The 16,071-nt window shown below is 45.0% G+C and overlaps 1 protein-coding gene and 1 long non-coding RNA gene across 13 annotated transcripts in view; one reads left to right on the top strand and one right to left on the bottom strand.

The window, feature by feature from the left end:
- Positions 1–4,424, bottom strand: part of LOC104857980 — a 15,884-nt gene extending 11,460 nt beyond the window's left edge. Inside the window, exon 1 of the long non-coding RNA XR_779025.3 lies at positions 2,374–4,424. This is a non-coding gene — a long non-coding RNA (uncharacterized LOC104857980). The remainder of the gene's footprint in view (positions 1–2,373) is intronic.
- Positions 1–16,071, top strand: part of Gramd1b (GRAM domain containing 1B) — a 163,672-nt gene that overhangs the window by 59,707 nt on the left and 87,894 nt on the right. Inside the window, exons 1-2 of one of the 12 annotated variants that reach the window (XM_033764406.1) lie at positions 3,092–3,170; positions 3,754–3,797. The exons of 10 other annotated variants lie outside the window; for them this stretch is intronic. Coding sequence is in view for 1 of the 2 variants with exons in the window: in XM_033764397.1 (XP_033620288.1) it covers positions 4,716–4,777 (62 nt within the window). In the remaining variant the exon portion in view is untranslated. Of the gene's footprint in view, positions 1–3,091; positions 3,171–3,753; positions 3,798–4,600; positions 4,778–16,071 lie in introns of those variants that run through there. One more of the 12 variants, XM_033764397.1, reaches the window with a different exon arrangement.

Raw genomic sequence — 16,071 nt, forward strand, 5'->3', positions numbered from 1 at the left:
AAAAAAAAAAAAAAAAAAAAAAAGATGTTATTTCTCTTTGTTAGTTAACTAATAGGCAAAATGAAATGAATTGAAATTAGAGAAGGAATTTCAAGTATCTAGATAGTGAAAAGCAAATACATAGGATGGAGTTATTTGCCTTATAAGGAATTATTTAGATCAGATCCTTTCTGGTCAATATCAAAGAGGTGAATTTGATGGCTTTTTTTTTTTTTTTCTATTGCTTGTTTTGTTTCTGGGACAGGGTCTCACTATGTAGTCCAGGCTGGCCTCGAACTCTTGATCTTCCTGCTCAGCCTCTCCAGTGCTGGGATTACAAGTGTGTGCCACCACGCCCATATCCTCAGTGGCTTCCTAACTGGGCACTGTGCATCAGTTTTTACAAATCTTTGTTCTTGGAATTTCCTTTGGACTTTGAGATGTATTTCTTCTTCCCCCTCTCACTGTTGCCCGTCATCCCTCCCCCTGCCACCCCATCTTCTAGGTGTCTGTTTGGTAGTGGACTCTCCCTACTGCCTTGAATTCACCACCTATGAGTTACTTTGGCTGAGCTGCACAGAGCCTCCGTGCAGGAGCTGGGTGACAGTTCCTTAAGAACTGAGTCGGTGAGTGTTTTTGGTCATAGAGGAGATGGCATGGCCTCGCAATAACATGGGTCTGATGTCTGTGAGGTTTTGGTGAAAGAGACCATCCTCCTTCATGGGCACCAGCCTTCTGATTGCCTTCTGTTTGTACCTTTGGCTGTCAGTCCAGGAACAGAGAGGATGCATGCCACAGCAATAGGCAGAAGGGACTTGCAGGCTTCTGAGTAGAGAAAATTGCCTGTAGAGAATACACAGTCCCCACACTGTTGGATTTTTGAGGGAGGTTTTGGATTTTTGAGGGGGTCTATTGGATTACCTCTCCTATGGGGCCAGCAAAGCTTCTTAGCCTTTTCAAGTGGATTGCATTCACCGCCGTAGTATAGGGCTTACAAAAACCAGGCAGCAAGTTATAGAAAAGAATCCATTGGTCTAAATTCTTCTACTGGTTGAGATCTCTAATCCAGAAATCTGAAATTTAAAATGCTCAGCATGTGAAACTTTAGGGTATTTCAGATTTTGGAGCATATTGGATTTTGGATTTTTAGATTAGGGAAGTTCAGCTGATGAAGTTTATGCAAATATACCCCATGTGAAAAACTTTGAAATCTGAAACATTTCAGGTCCCAAGCATTTCAGATAAGGGAGGTTGGACCTGTCCTCTTTTTGTTTTTTTAAAAATTATTATCTGAATAAGATAAAAATGGGAAAGGGAAAAGTAATGTATTCTATATTTATAATGGCTGAAAATATGTACCTCCAGTGACGGGGATATTGCTCCCCCTTCTCCTTAATTTTAATCTGGGTAGTTAAATTAAAATTTGGTAAGACATTTTGGTCTGTTTTTCTGCCTAATCCAGTTGGGCATGGTAGCACATGTCTGTAATCCCAGCACTTGGAAGGCTGAGGCAGAAGGATTGCCTGGGAATTCAAGGCTAGCCTGGGCTACATAGTGTCTCACCACCCCCAATCATTGATTCCTTTTATCTGAAAACAGTTTCACTGTGCATAGGAGGTTCCTTTAAGTATATGTACTAATTTTTGGATATTCCCAAGATTTTTTCTACTACTTAATAATGCATTTCTTATAATTTACCATCTTCAAAAAAAATCTCAAAGGAAAATATCAGATTAATTATGTTTTGTATTCTGAGTCTGAAACAATGGCAAAGGAGGAGTTGGGAGCAAATTGAGAAAGACATCGCAAAGCTCAGGGAGATTTGAGGTTACGCGGTTTAGTGGAAAGAGGCTTGAACTCTGAATATGGGACTGAGTACTGGTTCTTTTCTGCTCACTGTGTGACCTTATGCAAATCATTTCAAGTCACTGGATCTTGGTTTATCTTTCAAATGGTGGAAACCGTGTGGACCTCCCAGGGTTCCCAAGGAAATAATGGATTTGGAAATGCATTGTGAATTATGAAGCCCTATGAAAAGAAGCATGGTCTTTACTGTTTGTTTCTCTTGTGGTCCAGAGAGACCCACAGGTACTGTGTAATGGTTGCATGATTGGCATTGCCGCTCCTGTGGATGACCCTTTCCCGGCCTGGCTTGGTCTACCTGAGCTGTGCTTAGGTTGTGAAGTTAAGCTGGAACAGGAGGAAGCTGCTAGGAAGGAATGAGGGGACATGAGGTTGGAATGGAAAAGGGAATCACACCATCAGTGCCTTCTCTTTCATTCTCAGATATCTCAATCTCTTTAACCCTTGCCTTGCTGGGGTTTTGTATGGTCTAGGTGCTGGATTTGGAGTAGGGGTAGGGAAAGGAGAAAGGGATTTTCTTCAGAATCTCACCATTTCTGAGGCAAAAGTCGAGGTGGAAATAAGCTCCCAAATGCTGACGTCCTGCGTTGACCCTTTGGCTTTTCTTCTGGGTCTCACGTTCCTCATTTGTAAAATGGAGCCGACATTGTATCTTCCCCTGGGTCAGGGAGGGAACTGATGTCCTTAGAGCCAAGTGCCAGTGAAAAAGGACAGGGAGGTCCTCAGGGCTGCCGGAGCACAGGGTCTGTTTCTCCAATGGTTATTTTCCCTGGTGGGAGAGGTAGCTCCCCTGCCTTTCTCAGGAAGGTCAGAGCTCACCACTCACATCCGTGCTAGTTTCTGGTCATATTCTGCCCTTGTACCGATGCTGGCTCCAGCACTGGCAGATGCTCACAGTGAATATACGCAGTGTTTGCAGCAGAAACCTTGTACTTTTTCAGCACTGTGAGCAGCCTGTTCCCCTCTTTCCCGAGGCTGCCGCTATGCTGATTGATCCCCTTCCCTGGCTGCCCAACACAGACACAACCTATCCCAGGCTGCCTAGTAAAGCAGCCAAGAAGAGGAAGCTGTAGTCCTTGCAGGCTGATCGGCCGTCCCTGCTGGGCAGGAAACCTAGAGTGATGAATGGGGCTGGATGAAGTCATCCTGCTCCTCCAATCAGGCTGCTCCGACAGAGCCAGGGGCCTCTGCAGATCCAGCCAGGCTGCCGGCTGCTCTCATGTACCTTTAGACAGAGGCTGTGAGTCTCTGGGAGTGGAGTGGGGGGGTGTGAACCGCCCGCTCCTGGCTCCTGTGTAGGCCTCATTCAGTCTGAATGTTATTGCAAGGTGAGTGGCTTCACTGGGCGAATTCCTCTCCCTCTGCACCTTCCGCCTCGCCATGCCGGCCCAGCTTGGTGGCTCTGGTGCCTCCTTGAGCAGCACCCTCCTGCTTCCATCTGAGTGCCTGTGTCTTCCCGAGGTTCTCACACTGCCCCGCCAGCGCAAGCTCTTTGCTTTCCTGCTACCCCACCTGCACAGCACCAACCAGCCCAACCGGCCTGAGCCCACATGCGCCCCTCATTCTGACCTCTGGGTACCAGCAGTGATGGGAGGGCAGGGCCTCCCTTTCTGCGCCCTCTCCCCCAGCAGGGGGAGCCTGGTGCGACCCATGCCGACTCCTGGGAAGAGAAGTACCAGGCTAGGGGAGAGGCCCCTTGACTCGGCCTCCTGGGCATCTGTAGTAACGCAGTCCTCTGAGTTGCTGGGGGTTGCAAAGGCTCTTTACTCCCACAACAGAGCATGTCCTGAGGGCCTTCTAGAGAGAGACATAGTTCTGTTTTCCCCTGGCCTTCCAGAAGGGTGGTCTGTCCTTTCTGGGAGGATGTTTGTGACTCTGCTTTTCTCTCTGGATGGTGCCGCTGCTCCCTAGGCCAAGCAGGGATCATGGAGCCGGCTGACATGGCAACAGCAAAGGTAGGATGGAAATGCTGCCGGCCGCACTGTGCGTAAGTGGCTTCGCTTGGCGAGTTCTGCCTTTGGTTCACTTTTCTCTCCCCTCCTTGCCCTCAGCCCATCAGTCCCGAGTATCCAGGGGCTGTGTCAGAGTGGAGGGAAATGAGTGAGCTGGAGAGCTCAGGAGTGGGTGGCAATGCAGGGCCTGCATAGCCCCGCAGCTCCCTCTGTGTGCCTAAAAGTTGGAGTGGGCGGTTGGAGGGGGAACCAGGACAGGAAGGGCCTGAAACTTCATTCTCCACTCACTTCTGTGTCTGTTTCGTTAGCTTTCCTTTCGTTTTTGTTTATCTTCTTCTTGTCTCTTGTTAGTCATCCTGCTCCTTCCTGTGTCCTCCTCTGTCTCTTCCCTGCACCGCATGACTCTCAGGACCCGTTTGTCTCACCTCCACACTTCCCTTCACCCTCTATCTGCTTCCCCTCCCTCTGCCTGTTGTATAAGGGGTGGGTGGGGTTGGTGTGGACAGTGCGCAGGAGAGCCTGCCTCTCATCCTGCAGCAGATGTTGGCCTTGGGATTGGCGAGGGATTGGTATCTGAGTGGCAGATGCTGCCACTGTCCCCTCCCCCAGCTCCTCGATGCCCCAATGGCAGGCGGGTCTGGCGGCTCTGGGGATGGTTGGTGCCTGGGTGTGAATGCCGGTGCGGCTACACGCTAGAGGGCGTACCTGAGGTGGCTGTCTGTCTCGCCTGCATCCTGCTTGCAATTGGAAATTTGTTTTTCTGTGTATTTTTCCAAACAAGGAGCTTGAGCCATTGGGAGTGGATGGGGCAGCTAAGGAAGCTGAGTCTGCACAACCCCTGCCCAGCCCCTGTGTGCAGGGAGACACCTGTAGTCCTCGCAGGACACCTCGGTCCTGGCTGGGGGCTTGCTTTCTGGCCTGATGGCAGGGTCTCCTTTCTCTCAGAGATGGAAGAGTCGAAGAGGCTCAGACTTCTGGAGCAGGTTGGGTACCCTGTGTTGTGTGTGCAAGAGAGAGTGAGGCAGGAGGCCGCAGAAGTCATGGTGCTGCAGGCAGTAATGTGCTGTACCCATTGGGACAGGTGTCTGGGAACCGCAGAGCAGAACTGGATTCTCAGCTTCTCACCCCACCCCCACACACTGTGCAATTGGATCCAAGTTGCTTTACCTCTCTAGGGGCTCAGCTCCTCGTCTTCAAAAAGGTGGAAATTGCACACATCTGTTGTTTTATCCAGCTTAGATGTGTCACATACTTGAAGAAAAAAGCCAGGGAGAGGAAATGAAATGAGAGCAGATCTCCCTGGATTTTTTCTCTCTGCTTCTCCTTCTCTTGGTCTTTTCCCTCTGTCACTTTGCACACGGGATGGGCAAGGTTCTGTGTCCCCTTAGCATTGCGCGGTGGCAGCCACAGGAGCAGGCATCTGCGACTGTGTTTAGATCCAGGATGATTTGCTGCAAGCAATTTGCTGTCTGGTTGGGATGCTGGTGCCTGAGATGCCTGCAAAGCAGGGGCCCCACACCCCTGCTAACTTGATGTAGTAAGTTATGTGTTCTCCACCTGCTGGCCCTCAAGGAATGGCTGTGGTGAGTGCCGGGGCCAGGTGTGGTTTGGGGGAGTTGGGCAGTTCCGTGGTTAGTTTGGAGAGGTGCTTCTATGTCTGCATTTGCAAATGGAGGTGGAAAGAGGCATCCATCCCTTGGCCCCAATCACAGTTCATCTCATCAGGTGTGGGTTCAGACCTGGGGCTGGATCATTCTGAGTCAGCATTAGCCTTCAGGACCTCAGCTACAGGACACACTTGGTTATAGAAACTGATGCCATTTTAACCCAGCCCTTCTCCAGTCTTCTTTAATCTGAGCCCTTTGCAGGGAGTTTAGTTCAGGCATTTTCCATATGGGCCTGTGCACCATCAAGGTCTCTGGATAAGCTCAGTGAAGAGTCTGTGAGCCTTCTCCATTTGTGGGCAGAGTCTGATACAGTGTATCTCTGTCTTTTCCTGAGAAGAGTATCTGTGGCTTTCATCTGCTCTCCAGAAAGCTTATAACTCAAAGTTTAAGAGCTTCTGATCCAAGATACCCCATAAAGAGTCTCTCTGTACTGGGGCATGATGGCACACACCTGTAATCCCAGCACTCGGGAGGCTGAGACAGGAGGATTGTTGTGAGTTCGAGACCAGCCTGGGCTACATAGTGAATTCTAGGTCAGTCTCAACTGTATAGTGAGACCCTTTCTTCAAAAAAAAAGAAAAAAATCTTTCTGCATAGCCCAGGTACAATGAGAAATTGTATGTTGACTATGAGTGCTAGCTGGCACACATCTGTAATCTCAGCTACTCGGGAGGCTGAGGCAGGAGGATTACAAGTTTGAGGCCAGCCTAGGCAACTTAATGAGAAACCATTTAAAGGGCTGAGGATATAGCTTAGTGACTGAGTACTCTTGGGTTCTTAAATAAGTAGGCCAGCCATGGTATCACACCCTTGTAATTCCAGCACTCCAGGAGGCTGAGGCAGGATCACAAATTTGAACTCAGCCTGGACAACTTGTGAGACTTTGTGAGACCTTGTCTCAAAATAAAAATAATGAAAAGGCCTAGGAATATAGCTCAGTGCAGAGGCCCTGGGTTCAATCCTCAGTACTGCATAAATACATAAACAGCCCGTATGTTGGGCTGACTTTATAAATCCCTAAGAACATATAAAAGCAGCTGAATGGTTAATAAAAATTCTTGTTGGACTCACTAGTGTGCCATTTACATAACTTGGATATCATTTTTAAAATGTCTAAATATATATATATATAAGCGCATTCTGCTTACCTAAGCATTTTCCTTTTTATTTCCAAGAGATTGCTTCTAGAATTTCCATTAGCCTCAATATATTGGCTCAAGTCACTGCAGAATGAAATAGCTTTTGATGGCAGCACTTCCTACTAGATTCTGTTTGGTCCCAGAGAAGGGCTTCTTGGTTGTGACTTCATTTCCAGGAATCTGGATTTTGAGGCTCTTATTTCTGCATTACTGTAGTGCTACTTTTTTTTTTTTCTTCCTCTAAGGTTGCATTTTCCAACGGGGGCTATCTGATGTTCCCGCCTGACTGTTATGATACGTAGATAAAAAATTGTGTTCTCAGAGTTTTTATCTCCAAGTTGAGATAAGAGGTTGGGAAGCATTTATTAATCATCACTCAACGAATGCTTATTAAATGTCAATTTTATGCCAGTAGGGAGTTAAGTATGGAGGATTTAGAGATGGATTGCACATAATCACTGTGAGCAGGTGCTCTCAGGTTCTTGGGAGAGACAGACAAGTAAACAAATTATGGCAGCACAGATAATAAGGGTCATAAGAAAAGTGCCAGCCACCAGAGAAGCACAAAACAATTATTTGACCAGGCAGGCCCAGAAGGGCTTTGTCAAGGAAATGACATTGGAGCGGAGAGTTTCTCAGGTGGACCAGAGAGGAGAGCTGATAAAGCAATGACTTGGGGTTGATATCTGAGTTGGAATGCTGGCACTGTCATTTTCTGGCTGTCAACCTGAGTTAGTTATCCTCACGGGTTCTGGTCTCCTTTTCCCCACTGGTAACTGAGGAGATCACTGACACAACAGAGTCTTCGTGACGACTGAGATGACATAGGCCAGATGCCAGTACGCCGTAGACGCGCACTGAATGGCAGCTGCTGGTGTTGAGGTCTGCTGTGGACCGGAGAGCGGGACAGCAGGGCAGAAGTGGCAGAATCCAGGCCACTACAAATAGTTTGATGAGACTGAGTCTTAGGATGCCTGTGGAAGAGGGGAAGCAGATGGACGATGAAACTGGAAACCTACGCAACAAGGTGAGTCCTGTATGACCCTCATACAGGACTACGGTTGTGTGGAGGCTGAGGCAGAAGGATCCCAAGTTCAGGCCCAACCTGGGCCACTTAGTAAGGCCTTGCCTCACAGTAAAAAATAAAAATGAAAATAAAAAGGGTTGGGGATGTAGTTCAGTGAAAAACCTGGGTTCAAACCTCAGCAGCTCCTTTCCCCAAAAGATCATCGGGTCTGCTTTTGAGAAATTACTGTCGCCCCCCCCCCCCATGTCACTATATAGTCTGGTTTGGCCTTGAAATCTGTGCAGCCCAGGCTGGCCTCAAATTTGATGTAATCCTCCTGCCTCAGCTTCCCAAATACTAGCATGTGCTATCATATGTACTCCCCATATGCTACCAGGCATGTGCTACAATATCCGGCCCCCCCATACTGCCTGACTCCGAGGTAGACAAGTATAAGAATTTCATCATTTTTGCTCCATCTCTGACATTTTATTTATTTTTACAAGCCTGTCTTTCTCTGTTAGTCTGTGAGCTCCTTGAGGATAGGGGTGCTGCATTTTAGTTATTTAGTCCACAGAAACATAGCATCGAACATTTTACTTGTCGTACTATAGATACCCAATAATATTTGTTGACCAGACAGACAAATAGAGGGTAAGTACAATTACAAAGTGAAAGATGAGAATTGAAAGGCAAGTAAAAACTGATAGCAGGAGATGAACTCCGGCCACATTTTGATGGATTGATGTGATTTCATACCTAAAGAGGAGGTAGCAGAGGAATGTCTAGGATTGGGTTCTCAGTTCCTGACTGGGTGGCTTGGAGCCATTCATTGAGATGGGTGCAGGAGGTCAGAGTCTGGAAATGTAAAGAGAAAAGGAGCAGATTGTACAGGACAATTGGAAGTCTATCTGAGCTTTGGGGAGTGGTGGTAGATTTACGTCTGTACTTGGGAGTAGGCTGCATATCCCAAAGTGTTGTTAAAATGTTTAAGGCTAGATTAGGAATTTCTGTGATCCAGATAATCATTCAGAGATGAGGGCAGATCACCTGATGAGGCTCTGCAGATGACCCTGTCCTTACAGTAGAGCAAGAGATCTCAGAATTGAAAAAGTGTTCGGCCTGGGGAGAAGAAATGGTAGACTGCTACAGATAGGACAGATCTTTATTTTTACCTGCAAAGGGTAATCAAACTAAACTAAAACATAAAACCATCATCACCATCATTTATATTTAAAGAAATATTTTGACTCAAACTTTAAAGATACACTATCAAAAATTAAAATTGTATATTTACTTTTTTCTTTCTTTGTTTTTTTTTTGGTACTGGAGATTGAACTCAGGACCTTACACTTGTGAGGCAGCTGGTGGCACACTGAGCTAAATTCCCAGCTCTTTTTTTTGTGGAGGGGCTCATAAGACAGGGTTTTGCTACATTTTCTATGTGGGCAATCTTCTTGCCTCAGCCTCCAGAATACTGGGATTATAGGCACGTGCCACCATGCCTGGCAGAAAATTCAGTGTATTTAGACTTTTGAAAGTCACCATATTGTCCTACTTTTTCTCAGTTAAAAACATCATCCTCTTGGTGGCCCTGGGCCATTAAAGGTGGTCAGTGTCTTAGTGGGGAAGAGTACAGGTGCATTGACTGAATAGCACTGTTCACAAGACATCAGGACACTGGACTCCATTAATCATGATATGCCAGGCTCTGGTCTGTTTTGATGTCGGAAATGTAGTGACTATTATGGCCTGAAAAACCTTTAGGCATTTTCCCTCAACCTTACAGTGCTGATGCTAGAATGTCCTGCTGGTAGAAAGTTGAATTTTTCAAATCCAACTCATTTGATGTGGTTTTCTCCATCCAAATAGACTGGTATTTATTGGCAGTGACAGCAGCAATATGTTCGGAAGGCACTATTTCTGGACACCTGTCATGCTAATAGGAAGTTCTTGTCTCCATAAAGGATGATGACAAATATCGGATCCTTTTTCTGGCTAATGCTTTTGTGTTAAGACCAGACTAATCAAGAATAATTATCATAAACAGACTTAGTGTAGGTTAGCTGAGAATATTTGCCATTACTTGTCAGCTGATAAAATTAGCATAATGATTGCAAACCTATGTTCATTTTAAAAGACAGAGGAAATATGTCGTGATTAGATGTGCCCCTCTTTGGGGATTATTGCTTTTTTGTGTTGTTTAATGCCTATGTCTTATCTTTCTTATTAGATTATAAGTTTCTAGCGATCAAGGAGGACATTGGATTTATTTTTGAAGTATCATGAGCATATGGCACAATAAAACGGGATTGTTGTTGAGTAAGTAGTTGACTGACCTAACAAATATCACACACACAAAAGATACAAAAATGTCACCAGCAAAATAGGGAAAATTAGAAAAAGAAGAGTCAAACTAGACTAGGATGCAAAGAAGTAAAGTCTGTGGTTCTTGTAGTTCATAATGGTGGCTTCCTATTGTTGGAAATAAACATAATAATGTTTCAAATGTATTGAGTACTTTTTACATCTGGTGTTATTGACTCCTCGTGACAACTTATAGGTTGTTGTCAACATTGTGCTTTTTTATAGATGAGGGAGCCAGGCTTAAGGAGATGAAATTGCTTGCTCAAGGTCACATAGCTATTAAGCATGATTTGAACCCAAGTCCAATTCCAGAAGCTAAACCACAATGCACAACGCTGGGACTGGTGTTGGGCCCTGGGACAGTTATGACTGTAGCTTTCCTAAGCTTGTTGTAGGAGCCAATCAATATCTTCTCTGCCAACAATAGATCCCTGCTGTGTCCTTGGTCGGGAGACTTTTACTGTTAAACGTGCTCAATTCATCTTCTAATTTTCCTTCCAGCAATGTTCATATATAACTGAGTTGAAAAGGAGAAATCCCCACACTGTGGGAGGGAGCAGGAAGCAGCTGGCTGTGGGTGTGTGGGTGCTCCCTTCCCCGCCCGGAGAGAACCTGAGTTGAGGAGCACCTTCTGGGTCCCTAACACTGTCATTTACTCTGTGCTTCTCCTGAGAATAAGCTGGAGGCTCAGGGGTGTGATCCGAAAGCCACCTGGCCTCCACTCTTTCGGAGAGGTGTTTCCTTTTGTTATGTCTATTATTAGATGGAGGAGTGGAATCTGGCAGCCTCACCCTGTCTTACTTGGTGAGGACTTCTGGAATTGGAGGTGTGTGTGCACCTTTCCTGGTGGTAGAAGTGCTGTCCTTCTGTCTACTGCAGAAGAGGTCTTGTGATCCAGGACAACTGATAAACAAGCCACGCACAAAAACCAACATGAGGCAGGCAGGGAGCCCCAGAATGGTTTGTAAGGAAAGGGGAAGACAGGATCTAGAGGAGTTGAGATTTCTTTTGTCTGACCCGGAAAGGGCCAAGGAAACTGGTCCTGTCACCAGTCTATAGTCTCCTTGGAAGAGGAATGTGGAGAGCTGCTCACAAGGGTAGAGAGAGCTGGGTGGGTCCTGCACTGAGAAGTGGATGGGGCAGGGTGATTACCTAGCCTGGCCTGACAAAGGCAGAAGTTCCCAGGTCTGCAGGGGGCAGGTCAGTCTTAGGGGCCTAGGTGTTTGCCTTACCCTTTATCTTGTCCTGTTTTTACTATGCAGCATCCCTCAGTGTGAGGGAAATAGCTTCCAGGATGCCCTGCAGTTACTCAAATCCACCAATGTTCAAATAGTGTGATATTTACATATTACCACCCACCTCCTCCTGTCTATGTTAGAGCATCTCTGTATTATTTATGATGTATAATACAGTGTAAGCACAATGTAAATAGTGGTTATAGTGTATGGCTTAGGGAATAATGACCAGAAAAAGGCGTGCACATGTTCATTACAGATACCATTTTTAAAAACACTCATTTCAGTCTGAGTGTGCAGAGCCTGTAGCTGTAGAATGCTCAGATCCTGAGGGCCAGTTGTGCTATTATCTAGTGGCCGGCCATGGCTGGTAGTATTAGGAAGAAAACTAGGCTTCTTCGACTCTTAGCTTCTTCCTCTGTCCAGTGTTCTTTTGAACCTTATGGGATCACTGTTAAAATCATAGGCCATCGACCACTTCACATGCTTGAGTGAGGCTATTTGTCTACATCCACAGGAGGCTCCTGCAGCCTCAGTCCCCACTGCCCCCACCTCCACCCGCAGGCAGGATGAAGCTGATTGGAGTTTGGCTTTGGTTTTGCTCATCCTGTTGTTGCCTGAAGGAACATTTTAGATTAGCAGGTTGTGAAGGAGGGGCAGAGGAGGCTGGGAGTAGGACATATTCCTTCTTTTTTTCTTAACTCCAATGTTCTAAGTAAATCCATGAAGTCATAGAGAGCCAAGGAAGCCTAAAAGCCCTGCTTGCTGTGCCTACCAGCCTGTCAAGCCCTGCCAGGCCTGTGCCAGGTGTGGCCCTCAGGCAGCACCGTTTCCTTGCGATGGTGAGGCTAGAGGGCAGGCATGTGGGCTTGTGCACTGGGGAGAAGGATGAGATGGGCGGGGCTGGCTCCGGAAGCTCCAAGCTGGGAGCTGACACAGATGAACAGACCAGAAGGCAAGGCCAATGCCTGCAGCCTCCACTGTCACCCCAGAGCCTGTGACTAATAGTGGCAGAGGGTGGGGAGAGGAGAGTGCTGAGGGAAGGAGGGGATAGGGAAGTGCTGGGGAGCACCTGATTGGTATTACCCTGGCCATCTGCTGGCCCCTCACACAGCCTCTTATTGACTGCAGTTTGGAGTTGAGAAGAAGACTCTGGCTAGAGGATGAGGAAAAGGCTTGTTGTCCAAATGGAGTGTTTGGGAGGCTGTGCCCTCCCCCGCTGCTTCTCTCTCACTTGCTTCCTGACCTCCAAAATGCTCCTTAAATATAACACTCTCAGCGCCTGATGACTCCCCTGCCTGAGCTGGAGCTTTGATTCCCAGCATGTGACTGCAGCTCTGCCCCAGTTTTGCAGCAAGGAGGGACATGCAGCTCTGCCCTGCTGTCGCAGCGTGGCTGCCTCCAGGGAAGGGGTGGAGGAGAGGTGAGAACTTGAGCTAGAAGGAGAGCCTGGGGGATCCTACATCCATTTGCTGCTCCAGATATGGAGCCAGAGGCTTGGAGTGACTTCCCAAGGTCATGTGGAGACCTGAGCCCACCTGGTAGAAAGCGCCCCATGTGGGGTGCTGGGAGAAGGGGTGGCTGAATTCTCTCTTGGATTCTGCCACTAGATGGCCAAAGCTTCAGATGGGACCCAAATTTTGGCTTCACAACCTTCAGGTTTGCCCTGGTTGGGGGTCTTAGAGATCACCAGCATTTTGCTGTGGTAGAAAGGCAACCTGTATCACCATTCCAGTCCTTATATATGAATGAGGCAGGAAACACTAATCCTTGATTCCATTGGATTAGGACAGGAACAGCACTAGGATGGGTGAGATCTTGAAACTCATAGAGGCTAAAAAAGTCAAAACAGTTGAAATCAGATAGAAACAACTTAAAACTTTTTCATTCCCAAACCAGTAAAGTTTGGAAGTAACTGTTGTAAGAAGATGCAGAGTAACACAAAGCAACATTGTATCCTACAGGTTGGCATCTTGTGAGCTACCGTAAAGGTTAGATTTTTGAAAATGCAAGTATGGCAAAACATTGTCCTGGCCGGACTCCTCCTAACCTCTCTTTCATCAAGCCTGTCCTAGAAAGCCAAAGAAAAAAATTGATGTTCAATTATTTTCCAGTTATGTTAAAAGTATTTTCATCAAATATTGGGCAGATGTAAACTAATACTTATAAAATATATAAATGATAGAGTTATTGGCAAGTGGAGAATTTACTCATTGTCATCTTTTCATCTAAAAAAAAGAAAAATATATGTGTAAAGTAGAAAGAGAAACAACAAGGGCCAGGGATTTAGTTCAGTGGCTCTGCTGCCTACCTCACAAGCGCAAGGTCCCGAGTTTAATTCCTGGTACAAAAACAAAACAAAACCAAAAAACAAAAAAACAAAAACTGAAACCAAAAATAAATATTGGTATACTACTCACTTGTCCCTTCTCATGACCACTTTTCTGAAAGACTTCGTTGCCCCCTTGCTTTTTTATTTTATGGACGTAAAGTATATGTACTGGTTTTTATTTATTCTCTCTCTCTCTCTTTTTGTTTTTGGAAACAGGGTCTCACTATGTAGTACAGGCTGGTTTCAAACGCGTGGTGATCATGGTGATCTTCCTGCCTCAGCCTCCTGAATGCTGGGATCACCATGGTTGGCTTTATTTGTCTTTCTATATGCATAGAAGCATGCAGCATTTTTCATTGACTTTGTTCAACACAGTGCTTCTGAGATTTATTCACTCCATTGCATGTGACAATGACTTACAATTTTGATGGTGTATACTGTTCTACTTTGCATAGCATAAAGTTTGTTGTGCATGTATCCTTAAATGTGAGTTCCTGCCACCAGTGGAGTAAGTCTGCTCAGTGTTGGGGATGTAATTGTTTATTCACCCATAATCCCTAGTAGTTTCATAAGTAATTGAATCAAAATACGTTTCTACTTGCTCCTTTCCAGTACTTGATAGTGTTTGACTTAATTTTTTAGACAATCAGATTGGTCTGATATGGCTTCTTACTGGAATTCCAGATTTGTATTTTCCTGAGTGCTAATGAAGTTAAGCACCCTTTTATATGCTTATTGATTATTTCCTCTCCTGAAGATTCTTATTCAATTCTTGTCTGTGTTTCTAATATCTCCTTTTTCTCATGCGTTTACAGGATTTTTTTTTTTTTTTTTTTTTTTTTTTTTTTTTTTTTTTTTGTACTGGGGATTGAACTCAGGACCTTGTGCTTGCAGGTCAGGTTGGTAGAACCACTGAGCTAAATCCAAGGGCTCTTAACAGGAATTTTTAATAAAGATCATGAACAACTGCTTTCTCAATACATGTTGCAAATATTTTCTCCTAGAAAAGCTTTGCCTGTTTTCTTTTTGAATGATCAGAAGTTATTAATTTACTGTGGTTATGTGTATCATTCTTTTCTGTTGTGGTTGTTGGTTTTCTGTGACTTGTTGAGGAAAATCTCAGGCTGCAAGCAGCTACAGCTTGTGTGAGAATAAAGTTTGGAATTAGGATATATTAGGGAAATTGTTTTTCAGTGTCAATTTAGGTGGGACAGATTTCCTTTTCGTTGTAGGGAAGTGCTTGTGAACTTCTTTAAGGCCCATCTTGGCTGTAGGAAATGTGTCAGGAGGGTCCCCTGTGTGAATGAGTCTCCTTTAAGCCTCTCACCACTTGAGAGCTTTTGGAGTTAGCCCTTTGTGCTCTGTGAGGTCATAAAATCTGAGCCAAATTTCATCAGTTTCTGCCATTTTTAAAAAAATTAGAACGTGTTTGCAGTACATAAAGATTGCGCTTGTCATGGGGAGTTGGTACATGTATGTAATACATCTTAATTCTCCCCGCCCTCCTTTCAGCTCTTGCTGTCCTTCCCATTTGCAAAAGCTCTGTTTTGATCATTTTACCCCTTTCAATACTTTTTTCCTTCCCCTCTCCCTTCTGTCCCTCTCTCCCCCTCCATCTCTTGTTCCCCATCCATTTGAAAAAGATCTCCCTACTTCCTTTTTATCCACTATTTTGTGCACACTCTTTACCTTTCTCATATATGAGAAACCAAGCAACATTTGTGAGTCTGAGTTATTTCATTAACATTATGTTCTCAAGTTGTCCATTTATCTATAAATGCCTCGAGTTTATCCTTCTATATGGCAGAGTAGTGCACCATTGTGTGGAAATACCACATTTTCCTTATCCATTCATCTATTGATGGGCATATCGGTTGTTTCCAAGATTTAGCTGTTATGAACTGTACTGCTATAAAATGAGCATGCAGTTATCACTGTAATACAATGACTAACTTTTTTGGGAAGAGATTTAGAAGGGGAATAGTGTGGTCAAATGGAATTTCCACACTGGTATCCATAGTGCTTGTGCTAGTTTATATTCCTACCAACAATGTAGAGTTGATTTTTCCTGACATCCTCATGAGCATTTGTTATTGTTTGATTTCTTTTTTTTTGTTATTATTTGATTTCTTGATGATAGCCATTCTTTGTGGAGTAAGATGGTATCTCATTGTTTTAATTTGCATTTCTCTCATGGCCATCACTATATTTTTGAACTCCACACATTCCTTATTTTTTGGTAGCATAGCATGACAGGCATCTAAAAAGCTTCCTTTTCTCTATTTTATCCAGTATATGTACCATATTGCCAGACATGGGAAGTCTTTGGGACCTAGAAAAATCCTTGGGCCAGGAATTTAGCTCATTGGCAGCATGCCTATCTCGCAAGTGCAAGGTCCTGAGTTCAATCCCTGGTACTGGGAAGGAAAAAAAAAAATACTATGTGTGTGTATGTATGTATATATGTATGCATGTATTGCGTGTGTGTGTGTGTGTATAATATATATATATATATATATATATATATATAT

This window comes from Fukomys damarensis, unplaced genomic scaffold, assembly GCF_012274545.1.
Source record: "Fukomys damarensis isolate Sample0158 unplaced genomic scaffold, DMR_v1.0_HiC HiC_scaffold_16, whole genome shotgun sequence".
Lineage (NCBI taxonomy): Eukaryota > Metazoa > Chordata > Mammalia > Rodentia > Bathyergidae > Fukomys > Fukomys damarensis.